The 17,613-nt window shown below is 43.0% G+C and overlaps 1 protein-coding gene across 1 annotated transcript in view; it reads right to left on the bottom strand.

The window, feature by feature from the left end:
• The window catches only part of LOC144782948 (solute carrier family 22 member 6-like), a 92,571-nt gene that overhangs the window by 7,434 nt on the left and 67,524 nt on the right, over positions 1 to 17,613 (bottom strand). Inside the window, exons 7-9 of the mRNA XM_078662176.1 lie at positions 9,813 to 10,027; positions 8,942 to 9,050; positions 6,348 to 6,551 (exon numbers count right to left, since the gene is read on the bottom strand). Coding sequence (XP_078518302.1) covers positions 6,348 to 6,551; positions 8,942 to 9,050; positions 9,813 to 10,027 — 528 coding nt within the window. The remainder of the gene's footprint in view (positions 1 to 6,347; positions 6,552 to 8,941; positions 9,051 to 9,812; positions 10,028 to 17,613) is intronic.

Below are 17,613 nucleotides of genomic sequence, written 5' to 3'. Positions count from 1 at the left end.
CCGACTTGATGGCGAAGTCGAATTTAATGTCACTATTAAAGAAATGCAACTTTTAGAAAGTTGCCAATCTGTGACCCAGTTTGTCCAGTGGTCTGACACAGTCACAGGCTACCAGACAGCTGTCTGCTCTCCTGGGGAGTCATGTGAATGACTCTCAGGCTTAGGAATAACAGCAACTTGCTAGAGGGCGAGGTGTTACTTCCTCTTTGCAGGTAGCTGTTGTAAACATGTTCTTCTTTCAACATGGTTATCGATCTCTAGACCTTCCTTTTTGTCCTTTCCTTTATGTCTTTCCAGAATACTTGTAATGTTCTAAATGCTTCTCTTTGAGCCAAGCTGCATTCCAGACTTGTCAGTTGGTGTCTGGTCGGCTGGTGAGGTGTACGCTTTGTCTGTGATCTGTGAATAAATCCTGTACTTACTGTGAAGAGGCTCCAGCGTTGTTCTTACAACAATTTACATCAATTTGAAAACGATTTCCTGTGCTGACCGGACAAGAATTTGAGCCTTCAGCAGAGCAGACTTTCCTCTCGTCACGTTTCAGACCAGCGACACCTACCCAACGAGAATCCACGGCGAACTGCACGACCACTGATCCATTCAGGCTGCGATCTTGATTGACTCATTCTGCGGAAATTCTGAAGAAATTGAGAGACTTTGAAGTAGTGCTGACGTCATCCGGCTAACCGTGAGTCACTGTGGGCCACTCCATGTTACGTTAAACGTGCCAGGCAGCATCCACCATACGCGTCAAACGTTACTAAGCAGCAGTGTCTCCATCCTCAGCGCATCAGGCTCCAACATGCAGAACGTTGCTAGGCAGCAGCGTTACCTGGCCCCAGCACGTCATAGTCACATCGCTTTCCCCGCTGCTCATCACGCAACCGTGCAATGTGTTGACGTCACCCCACAACGTCGAGCGGACATTTTGGATCAGGGAAAAATGATCGTTACGAGCGACGAATGCACCAGTGTTGTGCCTAGCTGCGTGCTCACGGTAACGGCAATCGACGAGCGTAATCAGAAACGGTGATAAGCTCATCAATTTATTGCTGCAAGTTCACAGTGATACACTCACCATTTTACTCTTCATAACCAGAAACAGTGAAACGCTCACCAATTTAGTGCTGCAAGTTTGAGCGTTACTGTCACACGGTGATACACTCACCATTTCTTGCCTGCATATTCACTACGTAGCAGTGCTGTCCTGGTAGCTACATTTCTTGTGTGTAATAATATAGGATGCGCACACCATACTATTTTGTTGCAATTAACATTTCTCCACAGTGTTTTGAATGTTCTTCTTTACTTAAGCAGATATTCTTTTCTCAGAAAGTGATTAGCAACATATAAATAGTTATGGCTCAACAAGTGGCAGTAGCTCTTCCGCCACAATTTCTCAGTGAACCAGGTGCTCCTTTGATTACGTGGGAAGATTGGATAGTCATGTTTGACAATTATCTAGATGCCCTTGAGGGGCAAGACTTTTCTGCCAAACGTAAAAAAGCACTATTGTTGAGTGCTTTGGGCAAGGGAGGTCCACGCATATTCAAGTATCTTCTCCAAGCGTTGAAATCCAGTGGGCAGTCCATGCCTGATGAGTACAAAGAAGCTGTTTCTAGACTCAAAGTGAGGTTTGCCAAAGGAGAGAATTTGGTTATGAACAGATATAAGTTTTACACTCACAAGCAATGTCCCGAGGAATCCATCGATGAATTTGTTGCACGGCTACGTATACTATCCGTAAAATGTAATTTTGGTTCAATGACAGATGAGTTGATCGGCGATCAGCTCATCGTTCAATGCAATAATAGGAAGATACAGGAGAGGTTGTGGGCTGCTAAGAATCTTTCTTTACAATTAGCGATAGACTTGGCTAAGGTAGTCGAAGAATCAGAAAGATGTATGAAGGAGTTACAAAAGTGTAGCTCACAGCAACACATTTCTGAAGTGTCTGAGAAGGTCATATATGAGTGTGAACCTGGTGATGATGAAGCCATAGCCCTTGTAAAGACTAAAGGAAAACATTTTCAAAGGAAAAATGATTTTGTCAAATCTCCTATTAGATTTTGTTTGAGATGTGGCAGTAATGCACATACTTCTGATGCAAAATTTTGTTTTGCAAATAACAAAGAGTGTCTTAAGTGTGGTAAGTTGGGTCATTTTTCAAGAATGTGTAGGAACAAAGGTCGGTCCAAGGTAGCGGTCATAGAAGATGATGCCATTGAAATTAAAAGGGAGAGGGACAAAATCTTGGTGGTTGATGATCCTGACATCCTTACTTGTAATGAAAGGAGAGAATGAAGACCGAAAGCTAAGTTTATTATTGATGGCCATGATGGCCATGTAGTAACTCTTATGGTGGATACACCATAATTCCTGAGTCCATGTTCAAGAAAGAGTGGGGCGATATATCACTTAAAGCTAGTGATATTTCTCCTACAGGATACCAGGGTGAAAATATAGCGTTATTAGGATACTTTGATTCTCACATCTCTTTTACGGATAGGTCCACCTAAGAGAAAGTATATGTCTCGATTGATGGGCCACCAATCCGTGGGTGGATCCACCCATATGACTTGCACATTATAGTCAACCCTAGGGCACCTAACCAAGTCATGGTTGTAGATGATCATACACTCAACAACATTTTACAAGATGCAAGCAGAGTTTTTAGAGACGAGTTGGGAGAATTGAAGTGTTATGTACATAAGATCCAGTTAAAGAATGGTGTCATCCCGGTTCAACACAAAGTGAGAAGGGTTCCCCTTGCAGTCAGAGAGGAAGTTAAAACTATAATCAAGGGGGCGTGGCTTGCAGCCAAGCATGGCGGCGGCTTAGAGGATTAGCTCCGTGACCAGAGCGGCCTCTCCGACCATCCGACCTGCCATCCGACACACTCTTTGTATCTTGCGGGGAGCGCCTGAAGCCCGAGGCCGGGCGGGCTTGAATGCTGCAACTCCGGTGAAGATCCGACACCGGGTGACCGATTGCGCACTGGAGATCTGCGCGGCCTGAGCGGTGATCCGAAGCCGGGGAAGCGAGTCTTGAGCTGCCCCGACCGGAAGTGCGGGGAGTGGGGACTGGCCGGACAGGAAGCGCCCGCACGAAGAGCAGCGGAGCAGCGCCGGACGAGTGCAGCCGAAGGGACGGCCAGGCCGCCGCTGCGACTCTACCACCTGTCGCGCCTGACCCCTATTGAGTTCTACACAATTTGCTGACGAGCAGCGAGGGGCAGGGTGAGCGGCGCCGCCGGACCAACGTAGTACCGGGGCTTGAGACCTGAGGCCCCCGGAGAGTGCGGACCCTCCCAAGCGGGATAAATAGGGCACCTCTGTGACCCTGAGCCTCGGGCCATGCCATAACTGGAAAGAGGACCAAAATAGGGCTGCCCTGCTGACCCCTGTAGTTGGCAAAGGGAGACTGCACCATCTGCTGGACTGCACCTGCCACACCCTGGGCTAGCGAAGAGAGGACTGGGCTGGTGGCTCTTGACTTGGGAAAAGGTTGCTACCCAGCCCCAGACCAAAGAAGTGACTCCAAGGGTCAGTTGGCTGACCCCGTGGAACCAGCACCAGGTCCATCAAAGCTGAAGTAGCCCACTTCAGCAATTCAGTAACTATTTTGGAAGAATCATCACTGACTGCCGCTGGGCACCCCAAGAGACTGATCCTCAATTATCAAAAGTTGCACCAGAGTCCGCTGGACCTGAGAGTGTCGTGTAAGACCAGATTGTTCACTCAAGAGGGAGACTTGCCTCCACCAAGGGATATTGTTGGGACTGCAGTGGACGGAGATGGTAGCCCAGCTGCAGCTGGCCTTCTACTGTCTCAATGAGTACTTTGAGGGGTCCGACCTCTGTGGCCAAAGTTGTCCCACCTGACCCATGGACTGTGGAATAAACACAAAGGCACCCCATCAACCGCACAGTACCCAGAGCATCCTTGAGTATCTTCCATCCCCTGCATCAGCAGCATCAGGAGCACCCCATTGAAGTTTATGGCAGTCCTGCGGCAACGCTTGGGACTGGATTAGAAAACGCTTTGAGGCCAGGTAGCTATCCAAATACTCCTTACTGCCCCCGCCCCGACCTTCTATCTGTTGGTTTTGGCAACCCAAGTCGGGCCACAGTAGTCAAAATCAACTCATACAAACTTTTCAAAAGTTTACAAACTTTACGGTTAGCAATGCTTGTTGTGGTTGAACTAATTCTCTCCTGAACCCACTAGTGGATTTTGCTCATCTTGAACTTTGAAAATATATAAAAATATAATCTATTTTTCTAAATTGATGCTAAATTTCTTTTGTGTAATGTGGCTTTCTCATTTCGTTGATTGGTACTGCTAAATGCTAAACACTAGTTATCTTGTTTAAGCCGTGCTGCTCGAAGCCACAGCTAGGGTGGAGCTTAAGGTTTTGAGCCTGACTGGACCCAGGACAGTTTTTGCGAGTGTATTACAAAGTAAGTCTACACAGCCATACCATTTAATACACCCAAATCCGAACGTTTTATTAGATCACTTTTTGTATTGTTAATTTTTTTATTGATTCATGTGTCCTTAGCAGAATGTATTTCTTTGTGTTCCAGTTTATATTTTGTCCTCCGTATTCACTCTAATCCTTTGCAGACCCATTTAGCTTGAGTGAGCTTTGTGTTGTACCTGGGCCTGAATGGTCCTGTCCATCTGGTAACGTTCATTTTAACCCGCGCTAGCATTTAATGTATTTTTAAACTATGACTTATAATCCAAAGGGTTTGCTATTAAAGAGTGCATTATAGCCTATGACGGGTAAAATAGCAGACGAGATATGTTCTACATAGTGTGGCAGAGAATACGGTCCTCTAAACTCCATGTGAAGCCTAAGTCTAGTTTGTCACCAGGGCAGGGGGTAGGTAAGGCCACAAATTGGATCATTCCTAGGGAGGCACAGCCACCAATAATATCAATAATATCAATCCACATATTGAAGTGCCCAAGCAGGAGAACAATGGATGCAGATTGTAACAGAATTAATAAAAAGTCTAAAAGGCCCGTGGTTACAGTATGCGCCAAGGAGTCGCTATAAAATGACATGTATACTATATAGTAAAGATCGTATCTTAGCTTTGACTGTAATAGGCACCTTCTCTTTTAAATGAGATAGATCACAGAACTCTGGCATCACTTCCGGTAACATCGCTACATGTGACCCCATGGCACATTGCGTATATTATTCAGTCCCTACACAATGGCCTCGTGATGGAGGCCCATTAAATTCCGTGACATAGAGTAACTCCAATTACTGCCCGTAAATGAATTCTGAGTTGTGCCGCAAACACCTCAAGTCCACTATCTTCTTCATGAAAATGTCGTCAAGTCAAACCTGTGGCATTTTTCTGGCAGAAATATGCCTTGTAAATACCGGCCTCAGATGATTTTGGTGCAGCAAGCACTGAAATTCGCATTGCAACTCCCATTTTTTCAGGCAAAACTCGGAATAGGTGATATTAATCACGCCCAATAATTATGGAGCACCATGGTGTCACATTTTGGATTCGATATTCATCACGTGACACTGGGCCACTCAATGTCTTTTTAGGACTACTATTCTGCTTATTTGCAAGCTTGTTGCTCATTTCATGCTCTGTCTGGGATCCTATTCTGCTACCAGCAAGAGATGTCCTGCTGACTAATGTGGCGGGGATCACTGTTCTTTTTCAAACTCCTTAACCTCACAGAAACAGCCAATACTATGGTAACTGCACTATGGAATTCCGGCCACAGGCCAACAGGGCCAGTGCTGCATTAGGCCAGAATGATGCCACCACAAAGTTCACAAGAGAATGCTGTATTGTAACAAATAGCTTCAAAGCCTTTTTGCACGGGGGAAGGAGCACCCAAACAGAAAAATGTCACTTGCCATCGGATGTGGATCAGTTATGAAGGGTAGACATATTTTAGGACACAGTTCAAGGTTGAGAATCATTTCAGGATCTTGTGTTGAGGTTCTTTCTATATTGCAGTAGGGTTTGCTCTATTTTGACTCTGACTGTTCCTGGGTCTGACTACTGTACTGTTGAAGGACTTGCTCCAGGTTTCATGCGAGGGGCATTGTGAAAGGTATTATTGTTTTCTACCCTAAGTAGGCTATGTGGTTGTGGATACATTTGTGAGTCCGTGGGCAGTTTGAAAAGAGATCTTGTTTTCCCATGGTGGTCCGGGTACCATTGTAGAGTGTGCTGGAGAAGAGGCTGAAATAAGGCCCAGGAAGCTACAGGAGAAAGTATATCACCAGGAAATAATAGAGACATCCAGGGTACTGCAAGGAAAGGAAGGGAAAAAGAACAACGGCAAAATAACTGTTACCTCTTCTCCACCTCTTCAATTGTGTCCAGTAACGGGCAGTTCAGCATCTCAGGCAGAAAGCAGGCCGCAACCCCAGACACGATAGGACACACTCCAAATATCGCCAGTGGCAGGAAAGGAAAGTATTCCCCTGCCATTAGGACAGCAGGGGCCACAATGCCACCAAGACGCGCCATCATGGTGGTGAATCCCATGCCAGTCTGCCTGCAACAATAAAGATGGATAAAGCTATTAGGCAAACAGAATGGCGTGAAGTGAAATTCAACAAGCAATATTTGCTTCGACAGAGAATGTAATCTCCAATGACTGAACTTCTAGGTCAACCAGGCTTAGCTCTCATTGCAGAACATAGTTCACTCTCACTTGGGTAGGGTAGCTCATTGAGGTATGTAACCTCGGCAGAGATCAGCCAGTTACATGTAGGCCACATGTGTGAAGGCTGTCTCAACTGTCTAATCTTCCAAGGACAATAAGTGAGTGCTACTAAGCAGGAAGCAATTCAGTGTACGGGGTATACTGTATAAATGGTCAGTATTATATACTCAGCCATCCTGCCTTCAAGCCTGGTGGTACACCTGGTTGTTTCTAATTACCACTATTTGATAAGTGAAGCACACCTTTATTACCAAAAGATATTTAAACAAAACTAGAACCTTTTTAAAGCATATTCTTTAAGCGTGCGACAATGAGATACGTGCTGCCTGAACACGCCTACTTAGAACACTCTACTTCAATTCTATTCAACCTGACCATTGTGCACATTAGCGTATTCAGTTCGACATAGCCTAAAATTTGTCAAGGATCCTCGACAAATTTTAGGCTATGTCGACTCAATACGCGTTGGAACTAAGAATAGCGTTTGCCACTGGCGTCTGAGGTGCTGAGTGGAGTATACAGCGGGAACATATCGCGGTGTTCCTGTAAGGCTTGAGTCCGTCGAATATGCGCTAGCAATTAAAGAGGCACTCGTCATTGAGAATTTGGGGTGTCAAACTACACCAAAGGCGGCGGATTCGATAAGAGCTTCAAGTGTCCACTGAGAGATTGTCTGACCAATTAAAGCCCCTGAATAAGGGTTCATCACCCGAAATGCATTGGGCAAGAATCAAACTACAGGACTATATTGAAAAATTATTTGTTGTTTGTTTAGTATCAATAAGTGTTTATTTGAATATTAAAAGCATCAATGAATCATGCTTAATGAGCATTGTTTGTGAAGAAGTTTTTCAAATGTAGTTCAAAAATTGATTTAAACTATTGATAAATGTGTAATATTGTACAAAGGAAATTGCAAGAGCTTTAGCTAATATGCACAATGGTCAGGTTGAATAGACTTGAAGTAGAGTGTTTCTAATAACCACCATGGGGCTGTGGCATTTTCGGGGTGCAGGTTTGAAATGCAGCGTAGAGATTAGAGGAGCTAAAACTCTTGTGTTTTAAGAGTAATTTTGGTTCTATCCTTAGAGGCTTGTAATGAAACGGAATCTTGTATTATCCAGCAATTTAGTCAATGAGTTTAAAAAACTTTTCAATGCAGGTTTTAATCACTTTTGCTTGATAATGCACTGGGTCAAATAACCATGCTGTGTCCTATGTGAAGCTATTGCATAGTAAACATTCGAAGGGCATTGTTCCGCCAGGTTACACTGCTGTGCGTACCTGGCACTGTTGCATCAATGAAGGTCTTCCTACCTATGACCTTGAGGGGCCACACCAGCTGCATAGAAACGGCAGGCCTTACTTTCCACAAGACTATACTTTTGAAGTGAAATTGGGGAGCTCAGAAAGATGAACTTCCTTTTTACAATGTTTAGAAACGCATGTGAAGAGCAAGCTGGCTGTAACTCAGCATTAGGTCGAATTAAACGGACATGGTAAATTAAGGTACGGTCTTGAAAAGTTTGTTTTAGAAAGTGCTAGTCTGAAAAGGGTATATCTGGCGGGTTACGAAGCAGTCCGGAGGTCGCAATACGATTAGCGGATCTGTTACCGCCCTGCCAACACATAACGAGTTTCCTAAGTACCACACTTTTCATGGCGGTCGCACAGCCATGAAAAGTGTGGTGGTGAGGAAACAGTAAGGGGGTCCTACAGAGCCCCCTTCTGCCTCATGCCATGTGGATGCACACGGGATACTGCACAGCATGGAATGCAGCAGTACATGCCGTGCAGGTACTGTCTTTGATGTTCCCACTGCAGCACCTATTTCATAGGCATCGCCCTGGGAACGCCAAAGACAGCCCGCCAGACAGGAGAAAACTCCTAATCTGGCGGGAGGTTGAAACATGGGTTTGGCAGTGTAGGAGCAGGTGGTCTACTCCTGCAATTCCAAACTCATAATAAGGTTCTTCGTCTGTAAAAGTGGCATTTTATTAAATGATTATTTTAGAGATATTTGTGTGCTTAATGTGGAATTAAGGGTGTTTAAAAACATAAATGCTAATTTAGAAATTGAAGCTATATTTTTTGTGTATTTATTTGATATATTATTATATATGTTGTGACCTCATCAATGGAGGACATCAAACTGGTGGCCAATGGCGTTACAAAATGCAGATTCTGTAATTTCCCAGTCTCAAATATCACTGCTTTACCTGACAATGGTGGGGAAGAGTTCTCCGCTGTAAAGGTAGCAGCAGAGTGAGGAGGCAGCCAGACTTCCTTTCCCTAGCACGACCAGGGTGATACGCAGAGAAGTCATGTCTAGAAGCAAAAGGAAACTATTACAGTACTTAACTAATAAATAGTTCATAGACCCCATATTCTCCATTGTTAGTAAGTGCATGTGAAATGCACGTAGGTCTACTGATATTTGTTACATTCATATCCCAAAAATGACCTCTCCTGAAGAATGCTGTGATAACATCCAGATTCTAGGTAGCACTCAATAGCTATGGTATTGTCAGACATATGCAGTAGCCATGCTGAGATCTGTGCAGTCACAGATTTATGTAATAAGTGTGCTAATAGACATGCAGTAGCCAGAGGTTTGAGAAATATCCACACATAAATGTGCGCAATACTCCTGTGGAAGTGTGCTATAGCAATGCCATGGTACAGTCTATAAACGTGCTAATATACACAGAGTAACCAAGGGGAGATTATGCACATCAGCTAAAGCAGATCTAAGCAATATCCATGCTTAGATTTGCTCAGTGCGCATGTAGATATGTGTGCTGAAATGGTAGCAGGAGGTGTACAATAGCTATGCCAAGATACATGCATTATCAAATTGACATTTGTGCACAGTCTATGCAGATATTTGTGCAATTCTCACGTTGAAGTTTGAACTATGACAATGCCAATGCATATATTAGCCATGTTAATATACATGCAGTATCCATGCTTCCAATATGTACACTGCCCATGGCCATGGCTAGATATGTTCAAACTGTATGTAGAATTGTAAGTTATGACAATTTAGAGGTGTATAACCATGCTATGATACATACGGTAACCTCTTACCTAGAGGTATGGCCATGTTCAGCAGCAGCAAAAGGCCAGCTAGGATAAGAGAAGCTGCCTGGATCGTCCTGCGTCCAAAAAATGCCAGGGCGATGGAACAGAGGATCTTGGCCAGGACATCTATGGCACCGAAGAGCATCTGCACCAGATGAATGCTAAGTCCAAAGTTTTGAAGGTCCATAGAGAGGCCAAAATATGCAAAGTTGGTGGAAAAGCTAAAAGCAGAACGGAGAGCACAATTAAAATAGGAAAAGGTGACAAAAAAGCAAAGCATCTAAAGTGGAAGAAAATGGCACAGTTTCGATAAAGTACAGAGAATACATGCAAAATGATTAAAACGTGCACACACAGACGCTGACCTAATGCATATATTTTACAATTGGAGGATACTAGTGATATTACCATGTCACCATAACCCCAAGAAGGCAATATTGGAACATGCTGCACAAGTTACCCTATTTGCATTTTTCAATTGCATGTCTAATTTGATGCAATTAGAATGAAAATAGTTTTTTTTTTCAAACTGGACAAGATTTATTGGGTTGTATGTTGGAACAACACATGCCTTTACCACGCATGCAGTTACTCTGCGGTCTTTACAGCAAATGCGTCTTTACCACGAATATTGTAACAAGTACATGCCTTAGGGAAAGCGATGGACTTTGGAGCAGTATAATTTATTATTCCAAGTTCAGTCTGTGCAACAGGGGGAAAAGCATGGCACCATAAAGTTCAACGCAGCTTTCCCTAAGGCATGTCGCTGTAATGTTATGTGTGGTAAAGGAATGCGTGGGAAAGACGCATTCGTTGTAAAGACTGTGTCGGAACAGCAACGTGTGGTTCGTGCTGAGCTGTAAATGGTGTTTCCCAATCAATTGTACTCCGTAAGTGAAATACTGGACTACAATATTTGGTAATCCATAGTAAAAAAAGAGAAAAGTATTTTTACACGTAGTTAAGGATTAAGGAGATAAAACAGGCTTTGTTTTCTTAAAAATAAATACAAGTTCGGGTTATAAATCAGAGCTAGGGCAGGACCAACAATGGACACTTTCATGACTAGGCTGTTAATTATACAAGAGGCAGTGATTAGGCCCAGAGATTGTTGAAGCTTCTGCCAGCAAGACAAGAGCATACAACATATAATGCCCCCCACTTCTAAAACCCTCACAGTGTTTTTGCGTACAGTTCTACAGTACAGTACAGCATCCCAAAAATGTGGCAAAGGACATTTGGAGTTTTTGGGGAACAGTTACGGCATATGGGCTGGAAGAGAGGGGGTAAATCCCAATTTCCTCTTCCTTGCCTTGGCAATGTCTTCTTTTTTCCAGCTTGCATATATATCACTGATTTCTTGCCCAGAATGCTCTGAAAAGTTAAACTTTGGCTAACATTGTGCATTTTCCTCATTTTAGTTGATGGAAAGTTCCAGAATATGTGGGATCTACAAACTTCTTACCATTCAGTACTTCCACGTACCTGGGGAAAATGCATGAATCTAGCCAAAGTTTTAGGTTTACATGGCATTCTGGGTAGGAAAACATAGTGAAATTAATGCGAGTCACACCACCGAGGACTCCCCTGGGTGTCTACTTTTCAGAAATGTCTGGGTTTGGTAGGTGTTCCTCGGAGGTGGCTGGGCCCAAATTACAGAGCTATCCACAACACTAAAATGGGCCCTTTTTCATGGCTAAAATCTTTCCACAGTGTGTCTTTCATGTGGCAGGGAATAGACTCTCCCACACAAGTGCAGTACCATTTTATAGGGCGAAGTGGGGAGAAACAGAATAGCATTACATTTGTTATTCTCAATAGAATTATACTTCAAACCCACTCAAAACATGGAAAATGCCGCATCAATATCACATACTCCGATAGCTTCAAATCCGATAGTTGCAGATTACGGCCTGTTTTGGGATTTTTATGATTTGGAAAATTATAATGGGGCCTCAGAGAGAAGTGACTTTGGGCAGGGAAATCAAGTCTGATGTCATGGTGCTGAGTCATCAACACAAGAAACCAGTGTCAAACCGGACACCCCATTCAAAATCAAATCTAAATTCATCCCGATAATGCCTTGCGATTCCACAGATGTGTTTAACGAGCAGGTGGTGGTGCAGGTTAAAACATTGAACATTGGCATCAATAAAACAAAGAAGAAACTCACTTATAAGGAAAGAAAATACTATCAACTCATCGACAAATTAAAAAAAGAAAAACAAGTTGTGGTCAGAAATTCTGACAAAGGAGGGAACATTGTGTTGTGGCCCTTGCAAGACTAAATGGAGTAAGCATTTTTACAACTATATAATCCAGAATGCTTCAGGAAGAATTTGCTTCAAAAATTTAAAGGCACACATGATGACTTTTTTGCAAAGCTTCTAGCATGGAAGACCTTCGGCTTACTCAGTTTGGAAGAATACAAGTATTTGGAGAAAGAACGCCCTACCATCCCTGTGGTCTACTTCATTCCAAAAGTCCATAAGAACATATACAAGCCACCAGGGAGGCCTATAATAGCAGCATGTGACGGGCCCCTGGAAAATATGTCAAGATACATTGACTCTTTCTTGCAAAAGCATGTTAAAAATTTGAGATCCTATGCGCAGTAAAACAAGCGACTTCCTGCGTAAGATAGAAAATATACAGTGGAAGCCTGATTATCTTTTATTAGCCCTGGATGTGACATCACTTTATACATGTATAAGAAATAATGATGGCATCAGGACTGTGGAGCATTTTCCAACTAAGAGACCATTGAAATATGCCCAGCATAACAAAATGGTAATCAGTATGCTACTGTTCTGCCTGGAAAACAACTTGTTCCTCATCAAAAATCAAATGTACCAGCAAATACAGGGGGTGGCTATGGGGGGGCAGCTTCTCCCACAGCTATGCCTGTTTATTCATGGGCTAGTGGGAGGAGTTGGTCCTCAGAAAGCAATTTGAGCATATCTACCAGGAAAAGGTAGTTACCTGGTTAAGGCACATCGATGACTTGTTTATTGTGTGGTGTGGTACAAAGCAAAGCACAATACAGTTTATCATGCAGATCAATGTTAATGATGTCAATTTGAATTTTACCTAATCCATCTGCACAGACAGGGAGACATTCCTAGATGTGCAGGTCCAGATCGTCAATAATAAACTAACTACGTTATTGTATCGCAAACAAACAGCTGGCAACACAGTGGGGAAACATCATTTTCAACGAAGGTTTTTCTACGCGTGACGTTTACTACGAGGCACTTACCTCGCAAACGTCTTTTCCACGCGTATGCCTTCAACGACAGTCTTTACCACGCATATACGTTCTGGCTAGGGGGAGGCGTGGAATTCCTTCCAGTCGTTCAGCGTGGGATTGGGGGGTTGGCGGGGGTCGGCTGGGGGAGGGGCTGGGGGGGCCTGGGGGGGTCTCCCCCCCAAAAATAAACAAAGGAGCGGGTTAATTAAATTTAAAAAAAACGCACTTCAGTACCACCGAGGTAAAAGGAAAGTGCCTCCCCCAAAGACGTGCCGTTACGTCAAAATAGTAGTCCTTTTTTAATTTTGGCAGACGTGTTTTGACGCTTGTTTCGATGGTTTCGATTCGGTTTCGGTTTTGGTGGATGGAAGTACGGGCTGCTCGTGAAAGACGGGAAGGTGTCAGGTAAGAAAATATTCTTTATTATTTGTGTTTAAACGAAGGTTAAAATGCGTGGTATAATCCTTCGTTGCAAATTCCAGCGTGGTAAAGCCACTTGCGAACTAAAATTCGCGTGGTATTGCCATGCGTGGAACTTGTATTCGTGGTAACATCATATATTCACACAGTGTTGCATGTGTCAAGTTTGCACCCCCGTACCTCATACATAGCATTCCATAAGGATAAGACAGATTTGTAGTGACGAGGGAGACCATTCTTAAAACAACTGTAATGTAAGGAATGTTTCCTAGTGAGAGGTTACAAAACTGGGATTATAGGTGCAACAATCAGTAAGTCTAGTAAGCTAGCCAGGGAAGATCTGCTTCAATACAATGTACAACACCAAGATATAGTTAGTAAGGCTTTGGACTCAACCAGTGAACTAACCAGATTGATTTGTTCATATTCCAGGCAAGAGAAACAACTTAGGAGTATTATTAGGATTAATTGGCCTATTGTGCTGTACGACCCTGTAGTAGGTGGCCTCTTACCAAAAATGCCAGCTATCACATATAGGAAGACTGCATTAATGGGGAATGCGCTGGTTCAGAGTAGCCCAGAAGACCAGGATTCAGGGATCTGGTTAACAGCTAGAAAAGGCTTTTATGAATGTTCAAGCTGTAAAGCCTGTCAATATGGTATAAATCAAACACCGTACCAAAAAGCATTCAATGACAAAATACAGGTGATTAACAAGCACTTAACCTGTAAAACAGATTATGCAGTCTACCTGTTGGAATGCAGCTGCAACCTTCAGTATAAAGGTAGCACTAAGTTAGCTGCACACAAGAGGACCCTACAACACATAAGGGCATCGTATATAATGAGTCAAGTTACCCGGTTGCAAGACATCTTAAAGAAAGCCACAATAGCAGTCTTAAACACCTGAAGTATTTTATTATTTATGCTGTGCCAGCCTAAAAAAAAGAGGTGGCAACCGGGAAGCCAAGCTTAGACGCTTAGTGACACAATATATACTTGAGTTAAACACTAAGTACCCAGGGGGCCTGAAAACCAATGATGATTTGCACACATACCTCTAAACCTGTGTCAGGCAGTAGGGTGAAGCTGGCATATCTAGACGCTTGTATAGCTCATTTTAAGGATTTTCATATACCGGCTATTGAGGGGCATTGTTATTTGGGAATATCCAAAAAATGGTTTAAGATTCTCCAGTTTTAAGTGACATACTTTGTAACAAGTTTTATGTGGATTAATTTTATCTTTATCAATATGTATGCACTTTATAATATGGGAAGCCCAGGTCGGCAGCTAGTGATTTTGAATTCTTTTCGACAAGTTGTTTGAATTTATATATGAATTATCTGTGATGCATTTTAACTATTTGTACTTTAACCAAGCTATATACTTCTTGCACTTTAGGATGGGTTGCCGGTAGGTCATGAGGACATTAAGTCAAAATAGATGCTGCTGATGACAGCTATTATGTAGCACTTTAGTTTTATTAGCACTACAGTCTATCTAGGTTGAAAATGAGTGGTTGAGCACTAAGTCACTTAGAGTATTTGCTATATTGCACATTAAGTTGACTGTATAACGAAGTGGTCAGACAGATATAGGGCGATATCTTATAGAGGTATTTGTCCTGTCAACTTGTATTCTGTCTAGCCTGAAATGCATAAAATACTGTATATTAATTATGTGTTACATTTTGAGCACTAGTCACTTGATGCAAAGCAACGTTTTTGAAATCTAAACATGGCTGCAGTACATTTCAAATAAAGAAAAGGGTACGTTAGGTGGTTGAAATTAGGTTTGTGGGCACGATATGTTTTATGTAAACTATTAGGGTAAGAGGAAAACAATTGACATGTTAAAAATGCATTTGAGCTATTAATTAATTCTGTATGGCACAGGGTACTGATCTGCACACAATGTGACCACAGTATGTGATGAATTGTATACATAATGGTTTTTATATAAAAAAAAGTATTTATACTTTTATATAATCATGCATTGGTGCAGACACATAGTATGTAGTCTATTTTTATTACTTGGTTTACAAGCACTGTCACTTTAAAAATGACGATCTATTGAGCCAGCGTTAGCGTGTGATCAAGGCCGGTCACGGACGAAACGCATTATGGCGGATTGAGTGTATAATAAATAATTGCACAAGAATGTGGGTCCACACTTGTTATTCTCCACAGAGAAGATTCAAGTAAGCGAGGATGTTGTGTGTGTGTGTATATATATGTATATATATATATATATATATATATATATATATATATATATATATATATATATATATATATATATATATATATATATATATTTATTTATTTATGAGATTTATTAAGCGCAATCAAATGCCCAAGGGCGTCTCGGCGCTGTAGACGGAAGCAGATCAATGAAAATGTGAGAAGAGCTATTGGTTAAATAACCAGGTTTTTATTTTCCTTCTAAAAGCTATAAGTGTGGGGCAGGATCTGATGTCAATATCGAGCGAGATCCACAGTTTTGCTGTGGCAACAGTGAAACGGCGATCACCCCAGGAGGCTGTTTTGGTCCGGGGCACGTTCATTAGCAAGGCGTTTGAAGAACGTAATACTCTGTTGGGGGCGTAGAATGCTAGGGATTTTTTAAGGTAGTGTGGGCCTAGTTTGCGGGCGGCTTTATAAGCTATGCAGAGTGCCTTGAATTTAATTCGATTCTTCACCGCTAACCAGTGGTAATTTTTAATCGTTTGGGAGATGGGTTTGAATTTTGGAGTGCCTGAAATCATTCTCGCAGCTGCATTTTGTACGGATTGTAGTTTATGAATGACTTTCTGTTGGGCATTAATAAAAAGTCCGTTACAGTAGTCAAGAGATGACATGACAAAAGCAGTGACCAGGGTTTTTCCTGAGTTGGGGGGAAGAAATGGGAGGATTTTCTTAATGGACTCAAGCTTGTAGAATGCGGTAGACACAATGGAGTTTGCATGTGTAGCAAATGTTAATTTGTCATCTAGCAGTATTCCCAAATTTTTAACTTTGGTGACTGGTGTGGGTGGTGGACCTAGTTTGGTGGGCCACCAGGTGCCTGGCCAATGAGGGGAGAGGTTTCCAAATATCATCACCTCCGTTTTGGTGGAGTTTAACTTGAGACAGTTGGTCGTCATCCAGTTGCTGATGGATAGCATACCCTGATGGAAATTAGCCGCAATTTCATCTCCATTGTTTTTTATTGCTAAAATCAGCTGGGTGTCGTCCGTGTAGGATGTTAGGCTCATCCCAAAGTCCTTGATGATCCTTGCTAAATCTGTCACGTAGACATTGAATAGCGTAGGACTTAGGGATGAACCTTGGGGGACGCCGCAGGGAAGTGTCATCGGGGCGGAACTAAAGTTACCCAGTTGTACCGTTTGGGTACGGTTGGAGAGAAAGGAGGAGAGCAGATCTTTGGCCTTGTCCTGGATCCCTATGGCACTGACACGGTCGATCAAGATGTTATGAGTGAAGTAGTGTGGCTCACTGGTTAGAGGCGGCAGACCCGAGAGCAGAGGACGGCCCGGGACCAGGGTTCGATTCCCGGCGCGGCAGGTTTCTGGACCAGGGTCAGCGGACTCGATAATTCTCTCGCCTCGGTGCCCACTCTGATCAGCGATCACACTCGGCAACTCTGGGCATTAGCTTGCCTCATCTTCACTAACGGCCCCACCAGACCGCCGGGGATGCCTGGTCTCACCCTGGAGATACCCATTAAGGGACCATCTCTCAGGGAAGCCAGGAAGGGTTTCGCAGCGGTCGAAGCGCCTTGGGACCCTACGGGTAAGTAGTGCGCTATATAAATGCCTAAAAAAATAATTATGATCGACCGTGTCAAATGCTGCAGATAGGTCGAGCAGGACAAGAACTGCTGTCCCACGTTGATCGAGAATGGCTCTTATCTCGTCTGTGGCTTTGATAAGGGCTGTTTCGGTACTGTGGTGTTTGCGAAAACCAAACTGGGTGTCATCTAGTAGGGAGTGATCCTCGATGTATTGGGATAATTGTGCATTCATCAATTTTTCCGCTAATTTTGCAGCAAAAGGCAGGCTGGCAATCGGGCGATAATTGTTAGTGTCCTCGGCGTCCAAATGTGATTTTTTCAATAGGGGTTTAAGAAGGA

This window comes from Lissotriton helveticus, chromosome 9 (genome assembly GCF_964261635.1).
Source record: "Lissotriton helveticus chromosome 9, aLisHel1.1, whole genome shotgun sequence".
NCBI classification, from domain to species: Eukaryota; Metazoa; Chordata; class Amphibia; order Caudata; family Salamandridae; genus Lissotriton; species Lissotriton helveticus.
Note: the sequence above shows the minus strand (reverse complement) of the source record. Positions and strands in the feature narration are given on the sequence as shown.